Genomic DNA, 24,507 nt, shown 5'->3' with positions numbered 1-24,507 from the left:
GCATCGCTGTGATTGCTACGGAAGAGTTACTTCCAACACTATTACAAACATAAAAATGAAAATTCAGGGATCAAAAGGTCTCAGCAATAAAACACTCACACAGCCTGATGCTCACCACCTAGGAGGCAGATCTGTGGAATGGGGAAAAGGGTGAAAAAAATCTGTTCCTAAGATGTTTGCTGATAACTTCTACTTTTAAGTACACTTGACAAATAACGTGAAATAACGCATTCAGGGCCATTTGTAAATCTTTTTATTACAGAAAGACAATTATGAAATTAATTTTCATCCAGATGAAGATGTAGTTAAGTTTAGAAAAACACAAGACAATTTTCTGTGAAGTATAAACTGGTGAAATTGCAACGCTGAAACTATATATAGATGTAATAATACTTATGAACAATACTTGCAAAAATGTAGAGAAATGCACAGGAAATTCAAAGGTGAACACATGAAAACACATTCTTTAAAAGAGAACAGTAAAACAATCATCAGTTAAGAAACTCTTCTAAAATAGTAATCTTATTTTGCAGGAACATTCCTTTCTCTTGGTCCACTAATGCTAATCTTCTGGAAAAGAAGAACTGCATCAACAACACAGAGAACAAGCAATATCAAACCAAGCACCTGCAAAAATAACAATGATAACATTAGTTTTCTCTTAGAACCTCTATCTTTTGCTGTAGTGACTCATCTGCTGTTCCTCAAAGAAGCAGTAATTGCATCTCCCCAAGGTGCTTCTGGCCTTCTAAATCTGTGTGTGATTTGAGACAGCTGATAAATTAGGTATTTAAATCTCATCAACCTTTCATACAGCAGTCTACACCCTGTCTTTGTCTGATGTTTGTCTCAAGAGCTAGAAATGATGTGTTCTCCTTGAAAGAGAAACTAATGATGCTGCATTAAGCAAGACAATGCTTTTATCCAAAAAGAAAATCATTCTATGTCTTTAACAACTGTCTAACTTCTGGCCCAGAGTAAAGTCAGCACTTGTAGAAACAAGCCTAGAAGGAAAGTGATAGTGCTTCTCTTGTCAGAAACACTGAACTGGAAACATTTGAAATCGAAGAAAATGTACATCAATGTTTAAAAATACGACTTTGGGCAGGCAGCTGGAAAAGTGTGTTTGCAGAATGACTGCGCAGTTAACCTTCTCAGCCCTTGCCTTTCAGTCTGATTCCACACTTTGTTTTAATTCAAGTATGTTTTAAAATTGAATTGTCTGATCAGCAGGAGTAATGCTAAGGCAAGCTTTTTCTGGAAAGCATAGTTCAAGACAGGAATACAAGCCTAAGGGCAATTTTCTTTCTCCCAGTATTGAGGACGTCATGCGTTCTGCCCAAACTTGTTTTCCAACCTATCTGATTGGAACGTCTTCTGCTTTCAACTTAACTTTAATTCATATTCATCTTGTAACTGAGAATATAAATTATATTCTACCATAGTTTGTCAATTTATCATGAAATCTTTTTGCTTAGGTTGACAGTTATCAGCACCAATGTGGGCAACAGCTTTGCATCCCTCTGACTCTTAGGCTGATTTTGAAAAACTCAGGTGACAAGTTCTGTTCATTATTATTTTATTTTTGGTTGCTCATCACATTCTAACTTGACTTGTATTTCAGGAAACTGACTGAAGTATATTCAAAACTGATTTTTTCCCCCCTCACTGCTTGTTACTGCTCTTTTTTTTTTTTTAGCTTTCCATCAAATTAATAATACCAGTTGCTTAAGATAGTAAACTGGTTGGATCATAAGTACAAAAAAGTCTTCGTAGTATGAAAAGACCTTTTCAAGTGCCATAATTTCTCAGGTTGTCAGAAAAAATAATATACGCTTCACAAGGGAAGTACCAGCATATCTGATAAAAAGTTTCAACCCTTTTTAGTAAGACAGCAGGCATTTCTTCTTAAATCCTGTAACCAAACTGGATAGTCCAAGAACGACTATGGATTCTCCCACCTAGAATTTCTAACTGTTGAAGTAAATGCACGTTACTCTGATTAGTTAAGCTAACTGTTTTCAGCATTAGTACTACTTCTACACAGTAGTTCCTAAATCCAATAAAGTCTTTAAATTACTTGATTTGGGGATTAAGTGAGATAAATTAATGTGCATTCACGTCTGTTTGTGACTGGTTTTCCATAACAGAGTTGTTTTCATGGCCTTATCAAAATGTAAGGATACCAAATCATGTTGATTTTAAGAATCAAAATTCATTAATATTTTCCTACTTACTCCTCCAGCCAGTGTCACTTTGTTGGTCTTGATTATTACTGCAAACAGGCACACAATTAGGAGGAACACAGCTGCTATCACTGAGTTGAAAATATCCTGAAAAAAGCAGTGGAAGCAAAATATTGTGAAATACGCACCTTAAGAAGAATGTGAATAGCTCCCAGTATGGTACAAGTAGTAAAAAGTTGCCGTTTACTGTGACAATAGGATTAAACCCGTGTAAGATCAATAGTGACACCCAGTGGCTTGATGTTAGAAGAGCACTCGTGACAAAACATCCTCATTTCACCTGTCTTCACTTCTTGTTTTTTTGGCAATCGAATTTATGAAAATTCTCTGTTGCAAGTCTATCTACTTGACCTGACAGACTAAAACAGTAAGCAAATTTTTAAAAAAAGAAGTAAGAGGAGAACTCGTTAATATTTAAGGAAAGTATGTATTTAATTTGTCATGTGAAGGATGAAAGGTACAGTATTATAAAGTTAAGCAAATGATACTAACTACAGGAGGAACTGTTAAAAAAAACAAGAAACCCCTACATTAACTGATATAAACCAGCTCTTTAGAAGTCTGTGCAAAAGAACACAACAGTTGCTGTTGGGCAAAAGTAACTCAACAATTAAATACTATTCTTGCTTTTAACTTCATGGAAGCGAGGACTGAATTAACCCTGCAAGTGAACTCTCCGAGCAGTCTTCCATTCAAGATTACAACACGCATAAAATAGGCTTCATCTCGAACGCGAGCCGATACTCACAGCCAAAGGCCAGAATAGCCAGGTCATCCTTTTGTCTAGTTTTAGCAAATACAGTAGAAAGAACAACAACGTGATGATAACTTCCATGATCGCAAGCGCTGTGTATGCTTCATGGGCTCTCGAGGCAACGAAGCAGACGAACGCTACGAAGGCCACCAGCTGCGAGAAGAGAAGGGATGAGGGGAGAGGCCGACCCCCGAGCAGCCCCGCAGCGAGCTCTCCCCGCAGGGCTCCTCAGGTACCGGGGCCGCCTGAGGGGACGGAGCCCGCCCGCCGCCCCTACCCCTACCATACGGCCGAGCTTCAGGACGCCCCGCGGGGAGCGGGCGAAGCCGGCATCCACCGCCGCCATGGCGCAGGGGCCGCGCCGGGCGTTGCCGTGCCGCGATCCGGCGGGCGGGGACCCCAACGGCCCCGAACCGCCCCGCTCCGCCCCGAACCGCCCCGCTCCGCCCCGCTCCGCCCCGCTGGCCGGCCGGAAGCCGTGGTGGCGGGGGTCGCGGCGCGGCGGCGGGGATGGGCGATGTGGTGGCTGAGCGCGGCCTGGGCGCTGCGCGGGGCCCGGGGGTGGCGCGGCCTCAGAAGCGGCCCGGCGGGCGCGGCCTGTCCCGGCAGGGCGGCGGCAGCGGCGACGACAGCGACTGCCACGAGCTCCTCGGCGGGAGGCCTGGCGCTGCGCGGCCGGCCCGGCCCCCGCTGCAGTGGCGACTGTAAATCGGGGGGGGGGGGGGCAGGCCCGGTGCGATAAACGGGGCGGGGGGCGAGAGGGGGAAGTGGGAAGCGTTTCTCGCTTTTATTTATTTTTTAGTTTTTAATTCCGTGTCACCGGTTATGTTGGTAAAAGCGGCTGCCAGGTCCCTTAACGGGCAGCAGCGAGATTCTTCTCAGCCCGTCTGTGTGCCCAGAGGGCCCGTTCCTTCCATTTAATGTGCTTTTGTGGCCCCTGACTGGCCTTCACCCAGCGCTTCGGCGTTCCCTGGTGCTGCCTGTTTTCTGTTGATGTTGGTTTGTGTGCATTGGTTAAGGGCTAATAATGTCGGTGCTGCTTTCAAAGATTTTTATCGTGTTGGAAGCATCCTAAAATCTTCATTCTTATCAAGCCCGTGAAGATCTGGGGCCTCACACTGTGACCCCACAGCAAATACGAACTATCTGAGGAGCCCAGTGTATGCAGAAGTGTGCTGAAGGAGTGCAGGTGCTCACTGTTGGACTCCAGTGTTTAAGTCAATGGAGAACTTAAGATGAAACTGTGTCAGAGTACCCTACAGCCTGTCTGTTACATGGTTACATGATTACCCAAAGCCTTACAGATTTGTAGTTTTGCAAGTGTTCACCTTAGCCAGCAGAGAACCCAAAACTTAGTGGAAGAGCTCACAGTAAGAGGCTGAGTATAAATATAAATTATGAAGACCTTGGTTGTAACTCTTGTCTTTTTTTTTTCCCATTTTAGATAAACATCTCATAAAAGGAGATGATAAGAAGACTGTTGTAAGTATTTACATTTTTTTTTGAAAAAGAACGTAAAATGTTTAACATCTTATTTTTTGTAAGTGTACATGCATTGACAACTATTAAATGTGTCTGTTCGTTGGCCAGTCTCCAGATGGTGGATCCATTACTCTGTCTGTTATCTTTATAGGTAAATGTGAAGACCTAATGCAGGTTTACATTTGTAAAGAAAACAGAAACAGTAAACCTAAAATGCAGGTTCACATTTATCTCTATCTGTTAGTTGCAGTACAGTTGTGAAGGATTTGTGCAAGTGTAGGGAATTGCTGAAGGGACAAGTTGCAGTTTGAAGTTGGGTGTTCGGTGCTTGGTGTAGCAGTTGCTCTGTACAAATCTGTGAGCTTTTTTCTTGTTTTAGTTTTGTAAATTTCAGTGCCCAAATTTTAATTGTGTAGGTTTCTAAAAGTGCTAATCAATTTTTAAGAAATCTGTTTAATGGATACTGAAATTATTACTTGGCATTTATTTTAAGTTGAAAGTGAAGTTTAAGCCTGAGGTTGAGGTGTGGCAGGTGGTGCAGTGGGAATGTGGAAGGAGCAGTAGCGGGTGACCCCCTGAAGCTCTTAGGGCCGTGGGGAGGAGATGGGAAGTGGCTGCATGCGCAGCGCGGGGGAAAGTGGGAACACAGGCAGGCAGCTGGCTACGTGGGGCGGGGGTCAAAGAGTAAGCTGCCCCCTGCATTGTAAAGGAACTGCTGGCATATGTACTTTGGGGAGAGGAAAAAGTGGTGGTCTCTGGGGAGCCACAAAATCCAAACTGATCCCTAATGTAGTTCTATAAAATAATCTATTGATTTTATAAGGCAATAGTATACTTTGTATGGAAAAAGTAAGTTTTTACACATGGCATTTACTTCTTTGCAATAACACAATTTTTAAAGGTTGTACTATTTTTCATCAGATAAGTATCGAGGGGAACATTGCAAGTGGAAAAACAACATGTCTGGATTATTTTGCACAGACTACTAATATTGAGGTACTGGATTTGCATTTCTTTATCTTTATTTACATCACGAAGCGTTTGCATGTCTTGACAAAATTGACAGTTAACTCAGAACTGTTGTTCCTTCTTAGGCTACTGAGAAAGAAGCAGCATGTTGTGAGCCAGTGTACTTACTACTGCAAATATTTAGGTATTTATAGTCAAGTTGTGGAAGAGACTTTTAGATCACATGTAATATAGCACTTAATGCTAAAATATCAATAAAACATGTAGATTAGAGTTTGTACCTCTGTAAATTGACAGCAGCCCACATGGGTTGGGCATGTTTGGGCATGTTTGCTTATATGCTATTTCATGTAATTAAAAAAAATATCTTACATTTGTTTTGTAAAAAGCAAAGACATATAAGTAATGATGTACAAATATCTATGTCATGTAACAGAGATTCCAGTAAATAGATAAAATAATACATCTGTTATAATTGTTCCTGGGAATTGCTTAGACCAATATTGAATTTGATTTCATATTGCTTAGAACAGGATTAAGGAAAGGCCGGGCTTACTGTCTTTTAAACAATATTTGAGATCAAACCTCAGTAAACAGTTGCTTTTGTGTATGTCAGATGTTCATACTTTTTCCAGAGGACCTGGGAATGCATTTGGTAAAAGGATTCCACATAGCAATGCTTGGTTTCCAGATGTTATTTGGTAATGATCCTATGGAATAAATAACTATTAATCAAAAAGATAGCAAACATTAATTTGCTTGTAGTGCAACATTTTATAATAACCCAGTTAATTTCCCAGGTTATCAGATTTTCTGGTTCTACAGTACTCCAGCAGTTTTAGACCTTCTGTGAACTATATGACTCTCTTGTGATTTTACCTGCTCTAGTTAGAAGCTTTTCTTGATTATTTTTAAACATTATAGAAGTTTTGAATGCATTTTGACTTTTAGGTCACAATAATAAACCTGAAACTAGTACAATGGCGTTCTCTTCTTTTCCTTTGGTAAGAAGCGTTATACTCTGGGAACTCAATTTATGAAGGAATGAACAGGTCGTTGAAATGTGGTTGGTACTCAGCTAGCCATTCTTTCCCCTACATCATATTGATAAATGACTTGAAAAGTGAAATTATATCTGGGCCTGTAATCAATCCAGTGTTAAATTTTGAAAATTTAAAAATAATAAGAAGATCACGATAAGAAATTATATTTGTCTTTTTTTTTTTTTAAACAGTGTTCATGGTTATATTTTGTGTTTCAGGATTCAGTGCTCTTTATTAAAGAGGGATGAACTTTTCAGTACATGTCCCGAATACTCTGACTTACCAAGCGAGTATTCATTAAAAGTAGTTGTAGACTTGAAGGGTCAAGTAAGTATTTCAAATCTAAAGTATGTTTAACATGTGTTTTTTTTTTTTTTTTTAAAAAAGGTCTTGACAGAACCGGTGAATAAATGGAGGAATGTTCGTGGTCATAATATCCTGGTAAGTGATAGAAACAGATTGCACAATTACAATAACTATTCTTTTTAGAAAACACAAATGAGGACTTCTTACCAGTCAGTAAAACTGTTATGAAGGGTGTGGTTGTAATTTCACACAGCAAAAAATAAAGCTCTATGATGCAAAAATCACTTTTACTGTGATTAAGACATGCATATAGTAGACATGTTGAATATTAAGTGTTGTTTCAGCAGGGATCGTAAATTTTTATCTTTGTGTAGCTGAGTGATGAGGGGCAGTGTACTCACAGAGTGCCTGCTTTCAAAACACTGTAACTCTGCCAAGGAAGTGTAACTTGGCTGCATAAAACGGGGTTGTAGGTAGAGGTCCAGACATAATATTGGATTATACACTTTTTTTTTACTGGGTACAAGCTGAAGAATGTCACAGAAAGCCCCTACTGTGACAGTTGTATTTAAACCGACTTAACATGTATTTCAAAGAAGGGAAGAATGTCTTCGCTATTAATCTGCCTCTGAAAATGAGAAGTGTATTTCATCAGTTAATATTGTTAGACTGATACAGATAGAAAATTTAGTCCTGGGAGTCGAGAGTTTCTGCTCTCTTTAGGGTGGTTACCATTTGTAACCATTCCCTGTGGGTAAGTCACTTGGTCATGTCTATGCACTGAGACGGGGATCTAAGGGCTCTGACTATATCCACAGATACTTTGGCTGGAATGGTTGAAGTGGTTTGTGATGTCAGCCTTCCTTGCTTGTATGATCACCTCCGTTGCAAAAATCTCATTCCTGACCGAGATCAGTGCTCAAGCTCATCTGGAATTTGCTGTCAACACAGCATTGTGGATACACCCTAAGCCACATGTGCTTAAACATGTATTTGTTACCGTTACTGCTAGCGTAGGTCCTGTGGAAAAGTTGATTCCCCTCTGAGGATTTGCTGATGCTGTGCTTTATTGTTACTAGTAAAAGCGTGAGGCATGCTTGGTTGTGTCACATCTCATCCCAGCAATCTGTGTACTTCAAATTAGTTTTTCGTTCTGATCATGAACAGGGAGAAAAGGAGGTCAGATTTATAGACTGAAGCCATGCCACTTCAGCGAATACACTGAATGATGCTTTATTTCTAGTCAGATCTTTTAACTGCATTGCAGGAGGGACTGATGCTTGTAAATGTTGGGGAGAATTGAAGCAGTGAGAAGGAGAATTTGAGAACTCTCAGAAAGCAATCTGAGAAATGCTTTGAGGGTCCCTTGGGGGAAAAAAAAGTTGTAAGGGTCTGTATTAGAAGACATCTTTTCTGAGGCCTGAGGTGTGCTTACTGGAACCATGTATGTGTTTCTGGATGGACTGGGTATTGCAAGAGTCTATCACTGCACAAAAATACAGTAGCAGATCAGTTTTTAATTAGTAAATGTATTGCTGTAGTGCATAGTTTTGAAATACACAACTTCAATTTTTTGTTGTTCAACCTTAACAACAATAACAAACAAAAAAACATAAAACAAAACAAAAAAACCACCTCTGTCTTGCTTCCGTCTCTAACCCCAGGGTTTACTGTACCAAGATGCATCCAGATGGGGGATAACATTACAGTCTTACATACAGCTTACAATGTTGGAGCAGCATATTAGACCAATGGTAAGTATGTTTTTCTTTTAACTTAAAGAACTTAACTTATGAAAGAGTTGGTAAGATGCGGTTATGAGTAATAAATATTTGTTTTAATCTTGTATCTGAAAATTAGAATTCTCTGTGTATTCTTTCTTTGTTCCTGCACCGCGTATGCATTTTTGATGAAAAGATAATGTTGTTATGCTCTACACATGCTCCAGAAGGGTGAAACACCTGCTTCCTATCTGCTCAGATCCTTTGCTTCCCAAAAGTAATACTGCTTCTTTTGCATCACCCTTTAAGAGCTAGACTTGCAACAACAGCTTCATCACATGCTGATGACTTGTCTGTATTGATCTTTATATAAGCACAGCTATTGCAAACCTTTGGCATGTTTTAATTAATAATAAAGATGTTCCATTGCTGTCTAGCACAAATTTAGCTGTTGTTTCTCATGTTTTTCCAAAATATTTCCACGCAAATTTTATCCGTTGCTTCACTTCAGATGGTTTATGCCCTTTTTTTCTTTTATCTTCTTTTTCTCTAAGTATTTCATACCAGTGCTTTTCCGGTTTTCCAGAATGATAAAAATCTCATTCTGTTGTAGAAAAAGCTCATTAAAAAATTCCTAAGGATTGCCCAGCATTTTAGTCTGTACTTTGCTGCCACTTGAACCTTGCTGAAACCACTGATGATTCCATGGTGATTAACATGCAGAATACCTGATTGGAAAGAGCACTTCCAGGATTGCATTGGTCTGCAGGAATCAGTATTTGTCAGAGAATCTGTCTTCCCCAAAATGGAGCACTGTTTGAACACATGCAAGATGTGGCTAAGGCAACTGTTGTCAGTGCTTTTTTTGGCATCTGTAGGGGTAGAACACTTGAGACAGCTTTAAAGTTCTGCTGTCTTGCTACAGTTTTTCTGATGTAAGGTCTGTGCTATTGAGACAGTAACAAACTTCAAGATGGCAGCAATTCAGGTAGCAATAGTTTTTGTTGCTCTCTAAGTCCTAAGTGGATTGCTGCTTATTTTGTACTTCAGCTGCTGTGTTGAATACTTCTGTAGCTACCTTGAAACTTGCATATGAATAAAATTTAATTACACAGGTGTTTTAACAATGTAGTGACCACAAATAAGATTATTTACACTTGGGTTTTGTGTTCCCTTTCCCCAGTGATTTTTCTTATTATAGGATTTGGAAGAGCTGAAAATGTTTTGTATTTCAGAATGTACAGGACATTATGTGCAATAAGAACTTGAAAAACCACAAATAGCTGATAAAATGTAAAAAATGTAGTTGGTGACTGTCAAGTTTTATTTTGTAGATTTCTCCGGTAAGAATGATGGAGAGGTCAATTCACAGTGCAAAATACATTTTTGTAGAAAATTTATATCGAAGGTACAGTATATTATTTTCTACTTTTATTTTCTGTGTTTAATTAAATAAAAGCGTCCAATGATTTCTTTGGTTATTTGCATCTAAGTAGTCTGTGCTTTTGTACCACTCTTTGTTGGAGTGGCTGTGTGCTTTGTACAGGGCCTGCTGTCCACTGGTAGAGTAAAATCTAGAGGATGTGGGACAGGTGTCAGCATTCTTCACAAGTGCTCTCGTCTTTAGAAAATCTTAGCATTTACAAAACCGTTAATTGAAGTTATCTGCTCTCCAGCTGAATATACAAGTCTTGCTTAAATGAAAGCAAACAAATACTGAATAGCTCAAAAAACATGGGGCTATAAAGAATAATACTATAGGAGGGAGAGAACTAGATAGTATTATCAGACATAGCATCCAGGACTGTCACATCTTGCAAGAAAGAACTCAAGCAATAAGCATTCTAGCCCTCACGTGGTATAGCTCAGAATCAGGGTTCCCAGGATCAACACAGGCTCAAAACCCTTTGGTCAGTGAGTGAGTAAAGAAAGAACGAGAACTGTTTGTCTGTAAATGTCATTTTCTGAATTGCGGTCTTCCTCCAAGCCCCCCAAAATGTGCTTAGGGCAGTCATAGAGCAGCTGGGTCTAACCTTTTTTTTTTTTGTTGTTGTTCTGGGGCGTAATACTGTGGCCCAGGACAGAAAAAACATTTATTACCTGGCCTGTGTATAACTCATCCACTCTGTACTAACTAAATAGTGCAGCAATCAGCACAGGTATTTTTTATAATGCTGATTGTGTACTGAAAATACGTAATGTTGTTTTAATATTTTTTTCAGTAGTCTTATGGGACAAAATCATTTTCTTGCCCTTGTGTGCAGGGTGAATGGTGGCATGCCACAAGATGGCACCCATGCTACGTAAGTTTCTAGTCATTTACTGAACTAGTTTGAAACTTTACTGAGAGACAGTAAGATGTGAGGCAAACAGAAACAGGAAGAGACATTATTTATCCCAGTCTGTATACAGTGGAAATGTAACTGGAATGCCATTCTTTTTTTTAATTAGCAACATTTTTTTCATGGTAGACAAACTGCTTTTGTCCTAAGAGAAACTTGGCTGCTATGAGGCAAAGTCTGCATATGTCAGCTTTGTGTTAATTTTGTAATAAAATTTTTAATGGTATCTAAGATGTTTTGTTGCTTCAGCACTTTTTAATGTTGGACAGAAGGCACTTGTGTTTTGTTACAGTGAGCTAGAAGCCAGCTGATGGTACTAATAGCAAACCAAAATACAATATGTGTGTGTGTAAAAGGATTAGAAATAAAACAAGGAAAAATTGGTACTATGTGAAAATAGGCATCGATTCACATTCAAGAAGAAGAAAAAAAAAAAGTAAATTCATTCCCCCTCATACCCTGTCTCCAGTGGTGGCCGCAAATACTTGAAAAGAGTGTATTTGGTGACCTATGGAGAATTTATTTTTCCATGAACCTGTCCAGTCTCCTCTTAAGCATGCTTCGACCTTAAGTTTCCAGGATGTCCTATGGCAAGCATTTCCATAGCTTTATTCCATATTACTTGTTTGCTGCCCTATCCTTACTAGCCATAGTTCTGTAAAGATCATCCAGACTTGTCTAAAAACCTAATACTTCTGTGTACAATAAGTAAAACTGCTTATAAGAGAAGATGCTAACGGGTGTATGGATATAGCAGTAACCATAACTGAAGCAGAAATGAAGTCTGTTTCAGAGTTCTGGAAGCGTGTGAAATCTCTCGCTCAGTAGAAAGTTTTTTAACTTAGAGGTGGTATCCCTGTGATATAAAGCAATTGTAGAGCCTGTATTAGGGGCTAGTGAAGGTCTTCTTAGTAACTACAGGTTTGTGCTTGGTACTGAGTGCAGTTGCTGAACAAATTAGGAAAGAGAACAATTAAAGCGGTAGATAAAACTGTAAAGTCAGTGATCAAAGATGCATCATGTTAGTCTAATCTAGTAATTGTGAATTGTGACAATCAGTCTGAAGTTAAGTATTTCTCAGGGAGGTTTTTGGAGACTTTCCTGAGCAACTTTTCATGGAAGTGCAGGAGCTGATGATTGTAATGTGGCAGGAAATCCCATTTAAGAGAGACAGTGAGAGGGGAAGTGTCAGGGTGGAAGGAGGTTTTCATGTTGGATCAGTCTTTGGATTGCTGCTTTGGTTCAAAGGGAGAGTATGCTAAATCATTTAGTTGAGCTGACAAAAATTTCAACTGTAAGATAGAAGGTACTAAGTTGAAAAGCAGATACATACAATATAAATATACCTTTTATCATATATAATATAACTTCTATAAAGTTATTTTATATATATATGTGTGTGTGTGTATATATATATAAGTTGATTGATTACAAAATAATGCTAGCATTGTGTAGTTCAGAGAAAAGTGTATGTAATTCTTGGAAGTATCTGGCAAAAAGTTTCCAGGAGAGAATGAAATATTAGTGCTCTTGTACAGAGCTTTTAGGAGGAAACCTTACTTTTTACACTTCTTACTGCTCACTCATGATCTATGAACTAAAACTGAAAACAGGTGTGAAGCTGGGATACTGGAATGATCAAAAGAACTGAAAGCCTGTTTAAAGAGACAAAACCAGTGCCATATTCGTACAGAACAGTTGGGATAATCACTTGTCATCTATTGGCACACCAGCTGCAAACAATAAAAATGGGAAAGAGTGATATTTGAAGAATATAACAACAAAAGAATAATTAGATAAAAGCTGTGGATACATTAGATGCTGAAAAATTAGAAGATAGTGTCATCTCCATCAGAAGAACAAAGGGAAAATATAAACTTTAGGCTTGGTAAATTTATGTAGAAGGATAATAGTACCCTGTGGCAGGGAAAAGGCCTTTTTAACTTAAAAAGATTACATCCTGTGCTATGTTTCTTGTTCAATTGCTGCATGAGAATTTAAAAAATCATTTTGTAACTCAATAGATTTTGCAAAGGAAAATGTCTTTGTATCCTTCCAGATGCTTTTTCTCTCCCCATTAATGTTCCGAGAAGGAAACTGCTGTCTGTAGGATAGTGTTAATTACATAAGTTAGTAAACATGCAAAAGAAGCTTGCAGAGAACACAGGAGGTTGCCCATTGTAGAAATGGAATTATTCCTGTCAGATTAAAGGTCTGCAGAACAAAACTGACCTCACATCTTTAAATTTTACTGAAAATTTTATCCAGAAAAGCCTTCAGGCTCATGCTGCTCAACAGATATTTTCAGGTGTGTGGAAGGCATTTTCCCAAAAAATTCAAAATAAAGTCTCAGACTGTGTGGTGTAAGCATGCTACAAAGATCAGATTTTTTTTTTCTGCTTTCTTTTCTGTAAGAGAATGTATTGCTTAGGGTTCTGGTCTTAAAAATGCAGAATTCGTTTTTTTCCTAGTCTATACAAGTCCTCCTTCAGGTGGATGTTTAGTTTAAGCAAAGGATGAAGAGCTGTGGAATATCAGGAGTAGGAGCTCTTTGATCCAGTGTCACTCAGTATTTGTGTTTTGGCTTTGCAGGCTTTTTCCCAGAGAGAGAGAGAAATAGCATAACATTTACGACGATGATGGAAGGCTTAAATTTTGAGCCATTGCTGAGAGCTTCTCCGGCATGCACAGATTGCATGAGTGTCCAAGTTCTTGTTGTGATTGAACATCTGAGTTTAGCACTGAAAGACATGCTCGTGTTAGGTGTAAAACAGTAGAAGATTTTTAAATGTGTGCACGTGAGTATACATGATACGTTGCAGGGTAAGCACTCGCACTTTGTCCCATTTGGATTCATAGGTATTTATAATTTTGCGGTAAACACTTTATTTGCTAGGAGTCAAATGTCAGCAAACTTTTCAAAGATGCAGCAAAACCTGTATCTTTAGGGACCTTGAGCCCGATACAGAATCTTCATGTGATTACCCAGGGGACTCTGCAGACACAGGGAAGGCAAAGGCATGTTGTCCGCAGGGGAGGTCAGTGCAGAACTGATGTGGATATATCCTTTAGGTTAAGAATGGTGTTCTTTTTTTTTTTTTTTTTTTCCCCTTCTTATTTGTAATTTCTTTTGAGCTTCCTGTCTTCCAGAGTAAAGCAGCAGAATCAGTGTTTGGCTTACTTATATTAGAAATGTACGCTTACTGATACGTTAGAGGAATAGCAGTGAATTGGAAGATATTCAGCTGGATGGCAGATAAAAAAGGGAGGTGATAGGAATACTGGTTTTGCTTTCTTGCATACTTAAGTGGAAATATCTTTCTGGATTATCTTTATTTGGTTTTGCAAGCGATCCAACATGTTGCCAGGAGAATGGTTGAGAAATCTGTGGAAGATCTTTATTCAGCAGTATTTAAAATGTTGCAATTGTTTTTAATCATTCAGCTGGAAAGGACAGGAGTCTGTCAATACCTTCTTCTTCTTTACTTTATTTCTGTTACAGAGGCATTTAGGGAAGAGAGTGGAGTATGTGTTACTGTAATCAATTTCGAATACAAAATAATCTGAAACTGGTAATATTTGACTATTTAGGAATATGGTAATATGAGAAAGCTCTGATACCAGTAAAAGTGTAGTGTGGTCCTTAATATATCATCTGTAGACTACCTTTTACATGAGTTTGAGATTTTATATTCTTACTGAGATAACTTTTCGGGGTAGTTGTCTCCAATATTGTCTGTGTGTTCTGAATACAAAGTTCAAATTAAGCATGCTGAATATTTCAGAACACAAATATTTCTTACAGTAGGAGTTAATTTTATTTACATGGTGTCATTATTTTTTCACTGCTCTTTACTTTGGTTTCTATAGTGAAACGTCATTGCTTCTGAGTAAATCAGGACTTTCTGGTGTCATGCAGTTCAGATATATTTGATATTATCCTGATGTAAGAAACATGAGTAATAAATATAATAAATATAATTGACACTCATTTGCTATTATTGTATAAATGTCACTTTATACCTCAACACGGTAATGTTTTTTCTTCTTAGTCACCAAGTAACTGTTTCTTAGCTGTGGTAGGAAACATTATTAATGCTTTTAACTGCTAATAATAGAAACTTTATGCTAGTCAGTGTTTTTAGAAAGAGAAAAATTTGGACTATTTGTATAGACAGTGCTTTATAAGGCCTTCAATGTTGGTTTTGTTTTCATTTCACATATGCTGGAATAAATTGGGAGTAGTTCTAGTCAGGTTAAAAAAACACCAGTCCATATGAGTTTAAAATTGATCTTTGTGTATTGTTCAATGAATGATGACTTTCATGTTTTTTCAGCGGGAAAATGCCAGAGGTGGATTACGTTGTCCTAAGTGAATGGTTTGACTGGATCCAGAACAACACTGATGTTACAGTTGATTTGATAGGTAAAATTTTGATGGGATCTGGAGGGGCACGTTCGTGGGTGGGTTTCTTTACTGTGAGGAAAAAAATATTTTTTTCTTCATAATCACATTATTCATTATGGTAGTGGCTATGATGTGTATCATAAGACAGTATGAATTCATGGATGTTTCAGGGGTTGATTAACAGCAGTGCCAAAGTGGAGGTTCAGTGGTGGTACCCAAATCAGGATCCTTTCCTTCTTTAATTTGTGAATATTTTTCTTTGCTTTTAAAGCTGATCCTTGAACGTAACTATTATTTACCTATATATATGTTATATATATATATATTATTATATATGTTATATAGATGTTTTATTTACAGTTTTATATACATTATTACATTTATTGACAGTTTTATATATATTTTGTTGACAGTTTACCTGCAGACTTCTCCTGAAGTTTGTTATGAGAGATTAAAGAGAAGATGTAGAGAAGAGGAAAAAATCATTCCTCTGGTAAGGAGTTCCTTCAATATATGTGGTTACAATGAGCTTGAAAAACACATTAATGCCAATGTAAGTCCTTAAATCATATCCTGAGTGTATTTCCAAAATTAACTGCAGCTGTCTGGAGGAGTTGGACTTGATGATCCTTGGGGGCCCCTTCCAGCTTGGGATATTCTGTTCTGTTCTGTTTCCATTGTGAATTAAAACTTCAGTATTTTATTTTGGTTTACTTTATAAAAATGATCTATCGTGCATGCTGACTTTCCCAAGCGTTATGTTTTAGTAATCAGTGTACTATAGCTGAATGTTTTAGTGGAGTATTAATCAACTGTTAATCTTCTCCAAGATGTAAAAAGCTAATTGTTTTTTGTATCATTAAATAGCATAAAGACACCCTTTTGAAGCACAGATACTCGTGCATGCAGATGCTGAAAATTCTGTGGGTGCTTATCATCTGCTATTACCAGGAAGTTTATGTTTGAAGAGTGTCTCTGCTTGTGTCTCAAAACAAGCAACTTCTTGAAAATAGTATCTGGGAACCTGCTTAAAAATAAATCAATAGAATGGTCACTTTGTATGTCACAGGTTACACAATAGCTTTTCACTAAACAGGCTTTCTCCTAAACAAATCCTAAATGGAAAGAAATGTAGTTATAGGAGACATGCTGTACACTATAAGGGTATCTACTGCTGCGTAGTTCAGTAGAAGTAATTGTCAGTTGAATGTTTATGTGAAGATACATGCAAAAAGCTAGATTTTGGGCCAGGTACAATTTTGCCTTGGAGAATAAATCCTTGCTTGGGTGGATGTGAAGAGACATTATGTTATGTTGTAGCTCTACTGAGGGGCAGGAGCGGGAGAAGCCAGTTTGAATGAAAAATGTTAAGTGGTTTCCATGAAAAAAATCTAATAGTTGATGAGAGGCAGAAATGCTTTTAGAGGAAATTAAATCAGTTAGGAGAAACTGAACTGGCAATATTAGGAAAAACATTGATGCAGGAAGTGCCTTCAGTATGTTTTCTTTGCAGTCTTACCCTTTTTGTCCTTACCTCCCTTTGTTGTATTTCTCTCTCTAAAATCTTGGGCCAGGTTATACCAGTGGGACAGAAGCACGGTTTTTGATCTTACAAGGTGCTGCGAGCCCTGTGCCCTTGTAAGCTCTGTCTCTTTGAGGTTCTTTATGGAATAAAACCATATACCTGGAATTAATTTTTCTCACAATTTTTTTCTCAGATTTATGTTTTTGTTAGTGGAACTATCTGATGCTCATTTTCATATGCAGTTGTTAACTTCTTAACAACATACAAAAATTGCTATATGTGTTTCATCCCTGGGAATGTTTGTTATTTGAATGCCTCTTTTCTAGGAATATTTAGAAGCTATTCATCAGCTCTATGAGGAGTGGCTCATTAAACATACCTTATGTAAAGTTTCCTGCCCAGTGCTAGTGAGTATAATTTTAGTTATAACCAATTAAGCACATGGATTATTGTACTCTTGTTCAGGGGTGAATGTCCAAAACACTGGAGGTGCCCACTGCTCGAGAAACCTGCCCATATCCTCCCACACTCCCTGCCACTCGCAACTATCCCGCCTCAAGACAGATCTCCGGATGAGATTCCTAAGTAGTTGTTTAACCTTAAACAAAACCTGAAGCGCATTCAGGTGACGTAACAACAAGAACATGCTGGTCTGAGTATCCCAAGGATATTCAACATCTTGGAGAACTACCGTAACTAGCTCGGGGGATAAGAGGGTGGTGAAGGAGAAAGGGAGAGTGAACAGGTAGGAAAAAATATCTTCCCCTGTCCCCTCCACAGATTGGCTCCCTGATGAAAAAAGGCAATAGGTGTAACTGCCAATAGTTTCCGAGATATGGTTTCCAAAGTATAGAGTCGACGACAGTGCTGAGTACAAATACCAGGTTAGAGTCATGACCAGAAATCTCATCATTTCATAAGCCATTGTTACACCGCACAGTACCGTAACAATCTTAAACCAGGGCCCAGAAAGGATAAACAGTGCGACAGGGAGCACATACGGAAAGTAATGTGCTGTAAAACTCGATTTGGAAAACAGGCACAGCAGACTTGAGATTAAGGCAATCAACATTGTGACTAGCAACTATTAAGCAGGTCCAATACTTATACCAATTTTAGTTTAACACACTCTGGTCAAATCTGTCGGTATCTCAACCCTTCGTGCCCCATGTTGGGCGCCAAAAGGGCTGTTGTGGTTTAGTCCGGCCAGCAGCTCAACACCACACAGCCGTTCGCTCACCCTCCCCCCTCCCTCTCTGGAATGGGGGAGAGAAACAGGAAAGTGAAGCCGGTGAGTTGAGATAAAGACAGTTTATTAAGACAGGGAAATAATAATAACAACAATAATAATAATGATAATAGTATTAATAATAATAATGTGTGCGAAACAAGTGATGCACAATGCAATTGCTCACCACCCGCTGACCGATGCCCAGCCTATCCCCGAGCAGCCGGCCCCCCACCCCGGCCAGCCACCCCTATATATTGTTTAGCATGACGTCAGATGGTATGGAATACCCCTTTGGCCAGTTTGGGTCAGCTGTCCTGGGTCTGTCCCCTCCCAGCTCCTGCTGCACCCCCAGCCTGCTCGCTGGCAGGACAGAGAGAGAAGCTGAAAAGTCCTTGGCTTGGTGTAAGCACTGCTCTGCAACAATTAAAACGTCAGCATGTTATCAGCGCTCTTCTCATCCTAATCCAAAACATAGCACCCTACCAGCTACTAGGAGGAAAATTAACTCTGTCCTAACTGAAACCAGGACAACTCTTTAAATATTAAGAGTGGTAATTAGTGGTAAAAATAAATAAAGCTGCTTTTTTAATAACCTTTGGAGAAAGAAAGCCTTAGAAAAATGTTTACTACAGCTATCCACAGAGAATAGCATAAGTCTGGTTGTTATCACATAGGTGGAATGTGGGGGGCTGTTCAGTTCTGATTGTTTTTAGGATCAGACACATAGCTTTTCAATGAATGCCAGATTCTGAACAGAGAAATATTTAAACAGATTTCTAGGAGTATTTCAGTCTGGCTTCAGTGGTAGTCTCATTTTGCTCAAAAGCAAATATATATTACGATGGCATTATTTCTAATGTTCATGTTCTTGTTTTCAAGGTTATTGGAGGTGACCATGACATGCAGAAAATGATAGAAAAATACGAAGAACACCGGGACCAAATACTAAATCCATATAATATGCAACACCATTTATAGAAGTCTGTGGTACTTGTATTTTAAAACAAACAAACAATGTATTTATAAAGTCCTGTTTGGGGGCAATTTTGAGTATTTGCAGTACTTCTGAATATAATTTTTCTACTTTAGCATTACGCTTTGTAGAATGTTGTGGACTTCCCACTATGAAATGTTCAGAAACTGGTCACAAACAGAATATACTCCAATTCCCTTCCATGTTTTTAGGTTCTCCATCTGCTTTTCTGTCGATGCTGTTCTGTTGAAATACGTCTCTCTCTCCCATTTCCCACTTACTGCTGTTTCCTATAAATAATCTAAGTTTCTTCTTTTTTTCACCGTGACAAAGCTGTTTTTGTAATTTGAAAAAAGTAGTTCCATACAAAAGGTCAGGTTTTGTTAGAAGAAGGAAATGAGGTACATCACATTAAAGTAGGTTTGTAAAACAGGTCTGGTCATGTCAAAATAGGGTGTGTGGGTTCCTTACTTTAATCCCACATACACTATTGAATTTCATTGAATTCAGTTTCTTCTGCTTTACATGAAATCACAATATAGCTCTGAGGTAGCTATGTATTAGCATAGTCGCACTGAATTCAGTGGCAAAAGAATAACAGTTTTTGTGACTGTGACTGAAGAATGACTCTGAGGCCTTCTTTTTTTAGGCCAGGTTTTTAAAAGGGCTTACTTCTCTATTTTTCATGAAATCACCTTATTATGGCTTACGTGAGGACTAGTGAAAATACAGTGTGCACAGAACTCTGTTGTTCCTTTCAAATGGTGATATAAATATTAGAATTAATTGATTTTTAACTGCCTTGGATTCTTAAATGATTTTTTTTTTTTTACTAAAGAAAAATGCACATAGTTCCTTCAGATTACACCTTGATGGGTTTAAAATGCACATAGTTCCTTCAGATTACACCTTGATGGGTTTAAAATGCACATAGTTCCTTCAGATTACACCTTGATGGGTTTAAAATGCACATAGTTCCTTCAGATTACACCTTGATGGGTTTAAAATGCACATAGTTCCTTCAGATTACACCTTGATGGGTTTAAAATGCACATAGTTCCTTCAGATTACACCTTGATGGGTTTATTGTGGCTTACAGGTACTTGGACAGTAGAGAAATGGGGGGGATTAATTCTTGTGGTTGTTACTGTAAGCATTAAGTTGCTCTGCATTTGCATGTTACCCCCTTCAGTGTTGTCTTCAAGATAATGCTTTTAATGAAGCAGTTATGGCTGTTTTTACATTGCTTTTTTCTGTTTAATTTGGGGGGGGGAATAATTTCTGAAGTATGGTATATCTTTCATAACAGCTTTGATTGGTTTAATTTGCACAAGCAAGGTTAACAGTACTTTAAAACACACTTGGATTAATGTTGTTGAGCATCTGTCATGGCTTTGTATTGAATGCTTCTAAAAATGGCTAATCTCCAAGACTTTAGTTAGTACTTCCATCACTAATTGCCTAAATGTCTGTAACTTGTTGACAGTCATTTTCAGTTACTTGATGTTTTCATGTTTCGCTTGATCGCGAACAATATTTTATTGTATTATTTTTTGAAATCACATCTTTCATTTTGTAGTTTTGTGGCAGCTGTACCTGAAATGACTGCACCTTTTTCCAAATCAGGAAATGCAGTTCATTTCTTCTTGTTATGTCCATTTGGTGGGATTTTTTTCCCCCAAATCAGTACAACTTAATAATGATCAGTGCACTGAGCATTTCTTAGCGAAGTACTAAATTAGTATGCTAAAGCTTCTGTATGCTGTTCTGTTGTTCTGTTTTAAAGCTTTAGAATTCTAGCTTAAAAACAAGATTTTACATGTTAAATAATTATCTTATTGACATTTATTTGTGTAGGGGTAGTGGTCATGCTTGAAACCTGTTAAACTTTCAAAGTTTTTTTTCCTCTGTAAGAGACCAAAAGAAATATTTCTCTAGAAATATTTCTGTAAGTTTCACTCATTTGCAATTTGATTATGGCTTGTAGAAGCCAATGATAAGTATTTTGTATGCTAGCTTGGCAGTCCAGAAAAGAGCACTTAATTGTTTTGTAAAGAGAGTCCTGTGGTACAGATAATCTTACTGTCATCTTTCTGCATTTCAAAGCAATTCGGTTTTGAACAGATTTTTATTTTTTATTTTTTTCTTCACTATCAGAAGAGGAGTTTGGACAGGAGTTATTGATATTCATAATTATAATAAGATATAGGAAACAACTATATAATTTATTAAAAATTACAGATTCAATTACTACAGAGTATGTTTATTTTATCTTTTGCTATCTGTTGATTTTCGTAAATAGATTTCCATATATTTGGGATATGTATTGAGAACTGGGAACAGAAACTAATAGCTTGTTAGTTACGTGCCATGAATGTAAAATGTTTGCAGTCAGCTATAGATGTGTAGATAACAAATACTGCAGTAATCATAAATAGGTGTTTTTAAACCTGGAATTTGCTTTCTCTGAAATTTCTCAGTTCATAAGGGGGAGAATAAAAAGGACAATCAGCATTATTCTGATATGATTTTACTCCTTTTTGACTGTCAAAGAAGGAATGATTGGGCAGCAAGTTGCAAAATATCATAGAAAGTATTCTGTTTCTGTAGGCATGCTGAACTTCAGTACCAGTGGAATAGTTCCTATAAACAAGCTGCCACTTCTCTTGACTTTTAAGATGTGGTCTGTAGCTTGGATGTGGCCTGTATTTGTAGACTGAACCGCGTGTAACTGTTTTTTGTACGTTTTCGCTATCCTGCAGTGTGTTGTGGGAGTGCATGAGATAATTTAAATTTTTCTATTTTATTTTTAATTTAAATCTAATAGAGTGCTAAGGTTTACATTAGAGCATCTTCAATGTGAACGGTGAGAATCATTCTCACTCTGAAAGTTTCAGATTACTTAAATCTACGTAATTTAGCATCTTGCAGAAATGACTGGTCAGTCAGTTAGCCTTTGTGGTGTTGTTTCCCAGTACCTAGACAGCTAGTAGTGGCTACTTCTTAGAACAGTGTGCAAATAATTTAAGAAAGTGTCTCTTTCCATTCTCTTTCCATTTCCTATTTTTTTGCCTTTTTTTTTTTTTTTCTGGTTTCCTGAGCCGTAGGTTTCTGGTTTCCTGAGCCGTATCTTCATGTTTAATGCCCATGATGGAATTTTCTTCTGGAAATGTATCAGTTTATGAGCATTTGTAAATTTTGACATAATATCCCATCCCAATGAGTTCCACATCTAAACTGCAAGCTTTGTGAAAAGTCATCTTCTCGTTATGTATTATTTTCTCTTTATTGCATACTTAGTCTGGCTGGATATCTTCTCCAGACTTTGGTATTTACCTTGTTCTGGTCAAGGTGTCTTAGCAATCAGTACCATTCAGGAGCAGCGCATCAATTGACTTGAAGACAGAGACTGGCAAAAAATCAAAACGTTAAACAGTTGCATTCTTGTCATCTGGCCTTTTGTGTACTCTCTTCTAGCATGGGAAGCATGTTTAGATCTTACTTGTTTGATTAAACACTTCAGAGTTGAATGTCCAAAACTGTAGATCCTAAGAAGCCTTGGAACTTATGTTCACCACGGTAATTAGCATACAGAACTACTGCCAATACCAGGAACTAATCCAGCATCTCTCTTCATTGAATGCCTTCCTGCAGAGACGGGGTATTCTGCCATCAGTTGCAATTAAAACGTTCAGACCTGAAGCTTTTTGTCTCTCTCCTGAATAATGGCTCTCCTAGGAAGTTAGTGTCCTGACTTTGAGAATACAATCCTTCCTGTAGAGTATGGAGGTTTAAGTAGACATTGTACATTTATACATTTCTAAAGCAGGATAAAGTCAGGTGAGGATTTTATTTTTTTTACAGCATTTGGTTAACTGCAGCATTTGAGGGGGCTAACAGTTGCAAGTTTCTGAAAATTAAGAGTTATTTTCAGAACAAAATCTAGTGGTTCGTAGATTAATTCCTATGTAAGAGAAATGTAGTCTTCTGTCTAGTTGAGATGCTATCTTCATTTATCATTTTTTTTAAAGAGAGACTGGCCTATGATAGTTATTTGTGCTGTATTAAGATCAGGGCACCATTTTGCTAAGTGTTGGGTAAACATCCACCTACCAGAGTGATCTGTCTCTGAACACATACAAAAGGTCAAACAGGAGAGTGGCAGAATAGAGAAACACCTTTTTGTCTTTTGTACATGCTACTTGGTTTTATTTTTATGTCAGGGGGCTTCGAGGTGAATCTTCTGCTCCACCCTAGAGTCTGATAGCAGTGATATATTCCTCTCTTGCATCCCTCCATGGTAAATACTAAGTTATTAGGACTGAGAGTATGCTGCTCTGCAGATGTCACTGTATTCCATTCCTATTCCTAATTACAGGTTGCTTTTTTTTTTTCCTTTTACTATTTAATGCTGTGAAAATGAGCCATGTAGGTATTTGATCGTCTGTCTCACTTAGAGAACTGTGCCAATTAATTTTCAGTGGGTGGACCCTGTAGCAGTTGTGGTGGGTTACTGGTTACTCTCTGTGTTTAGATATACGGTTAAGTAAGTGTGATATTTCAGAGATCGTTTTTTTTTCTTTTGCAACAACTCTAATAGTACATACATTTATCTTTGCAAGTGCTTCCCAGTCCCTCTCAGGTATGCTTTTGTTTGTGTCTTGGGGATATATTGTTTTTTGACCTTTGTTTATAATCTGAAGCAAATTGTAATTCTTTGTTCATTCAATGCCTGCATGCTGTGCATTTTTGTCTTCACAATGAAATTTTGTTCTTGGATTTATAAACAAAACAGTTGATTCTAAAGCCAAACTATGTTTGTTGAGCACCTTAGCTCCAGACAGGGCAAGAATGCATGTGTGATATGAATGTTAAGGGGAGGGAAAATGACTATTCTGAGAGACATGTTGGGGAGAGGTTGTGTGACTGAATCGTATCATTCAGCAACTGGTTCTGCTGCCTAAGCTCTGTGTCTGCACAGATCAAAAGAGAATTTCTCTAATCCAAGGCTTGGGAGAGCTGAGCCATTCAAAGTGGTTGTGTGTAGCATATAAATTTGGGAACAAAGTTGGCCTTGTGTCTCTATAATGGAAAGCCATAAAAAAGTCAGTAAATCCCCATTCAATTCACTGACAATCAGGACCAGCTGTAGCACAATTAAAGTTGACAGCACACAAGGGGATAGGCACACATTTCACAAACACAAATCACCCTCCTTTAGAAAGAGTCTCAGGCAGCCCTCTTGTTGGCTAGCAGTGCTGCTGAAGTGGTTGCTCTCATTTAAGTCAATTAGCCAAGGAGAGGTGCAGTGGTCATTAGGAACAAGGACAGGAGGGCACTGGCACACAGGGTCAGAAATCACACAGTCCCTTTTGTCTGTTCCTCCCCTCAGGTCTGACTATACGTGCAAGTAGGATTTTAAACCCAGTTCTGCCTTGCCAATGTGAAAGCAGTTGCACAAAAGACTGTTGCCCTAAGGCCGAAAGTATCTCCAACTGTAAAGCTGT

General features: G+C 38.1%; 2 protein-coding genes across 3 annotated transcripts; one reads left to right on the top strand and one right to left on the bottom strand.

Moving 5' to 3' along the window:
* Nucleotides 1-236: 236 nt before the first annotated feature.
* Nucleotides 237-3,415, bottom strand: LOC308176739 (chemokine-like factor). Its single transcript, XM_080552875.1, has 4 exons — nt 3,284-3,415; nt 2,995-3,153; nt 2,238-2,333; nt 237-627 (listed from the first exon to the last, which is right to left on the bottom strand). Exons 1-4 carry the CDS (start codon nt 3,344-3,346, stop codon nt 523-525), a joined length of 423 nt encoding a protein of 140 aa, XP_080409001.1. The 5' UTR covers nt 3,347-3,415; the 3' UTR covers nt 237-522.
* Nucleotides 3,416-3,517: 102 nt separating this feature from the next.
* TK2 (thymidine kinase 2) lies at nt 3,518-23,812 on the top strand (the record flags this gene model as incomplete). 2 transcript variants are annotated; one of them, XM_080552859.1, is made up of 10 exons in its annotated part: nt 3,518-3,704; nt 4,445-4,482; nt 5,404-5,478; nt 6,882-6,935; nt 8,465-8,554; nt 9,856-9,929; nt 15,201-15,289; nt 15,685-15,764; nt 17,123-17,203; nt 18,907-23,812. In XM_080552859.1, 10 exons carry the CDS (start codon nt 3,518-3,520, stop codon nt 19,003-19,005), a joined length of 867 nt encoding a protein of 288 aa, XP_080408985.1. In that variant the 3' UTR covers nt 19,006-23,812. The 2 variants fall into 2 exon arrangements, with proteins under 2 accessions (XP_080408985.1, XP_080408986.1); XM_080552860.1 differs by lacking the exons at nt 17,123-17,203; nt 18,907-23,812 and adding an exon at nt 16,139-17,116.
* Between the last annotated feature and the right edge of the window lie 695 nt (nt 23,813-24,507).

The sequence above is a fragment of the Anser brachyrhynchus genome (genome assembly GCF_964034855.1).
Source record: "Anser brachyrhynchus genome assembly, chromosome: 12".
NCBI classification, from domain to species: Eukaryota; Metazoa; Chordata; class Aves; order Anseriformes; family Anatidae; genus Anser; species Anser brachyrhynchus.
The sequence above is the reverse complement of the archived record's forward strand: the minus strand, read 5'-3'. Positions and strand labels throughout refer to the sequence as shown.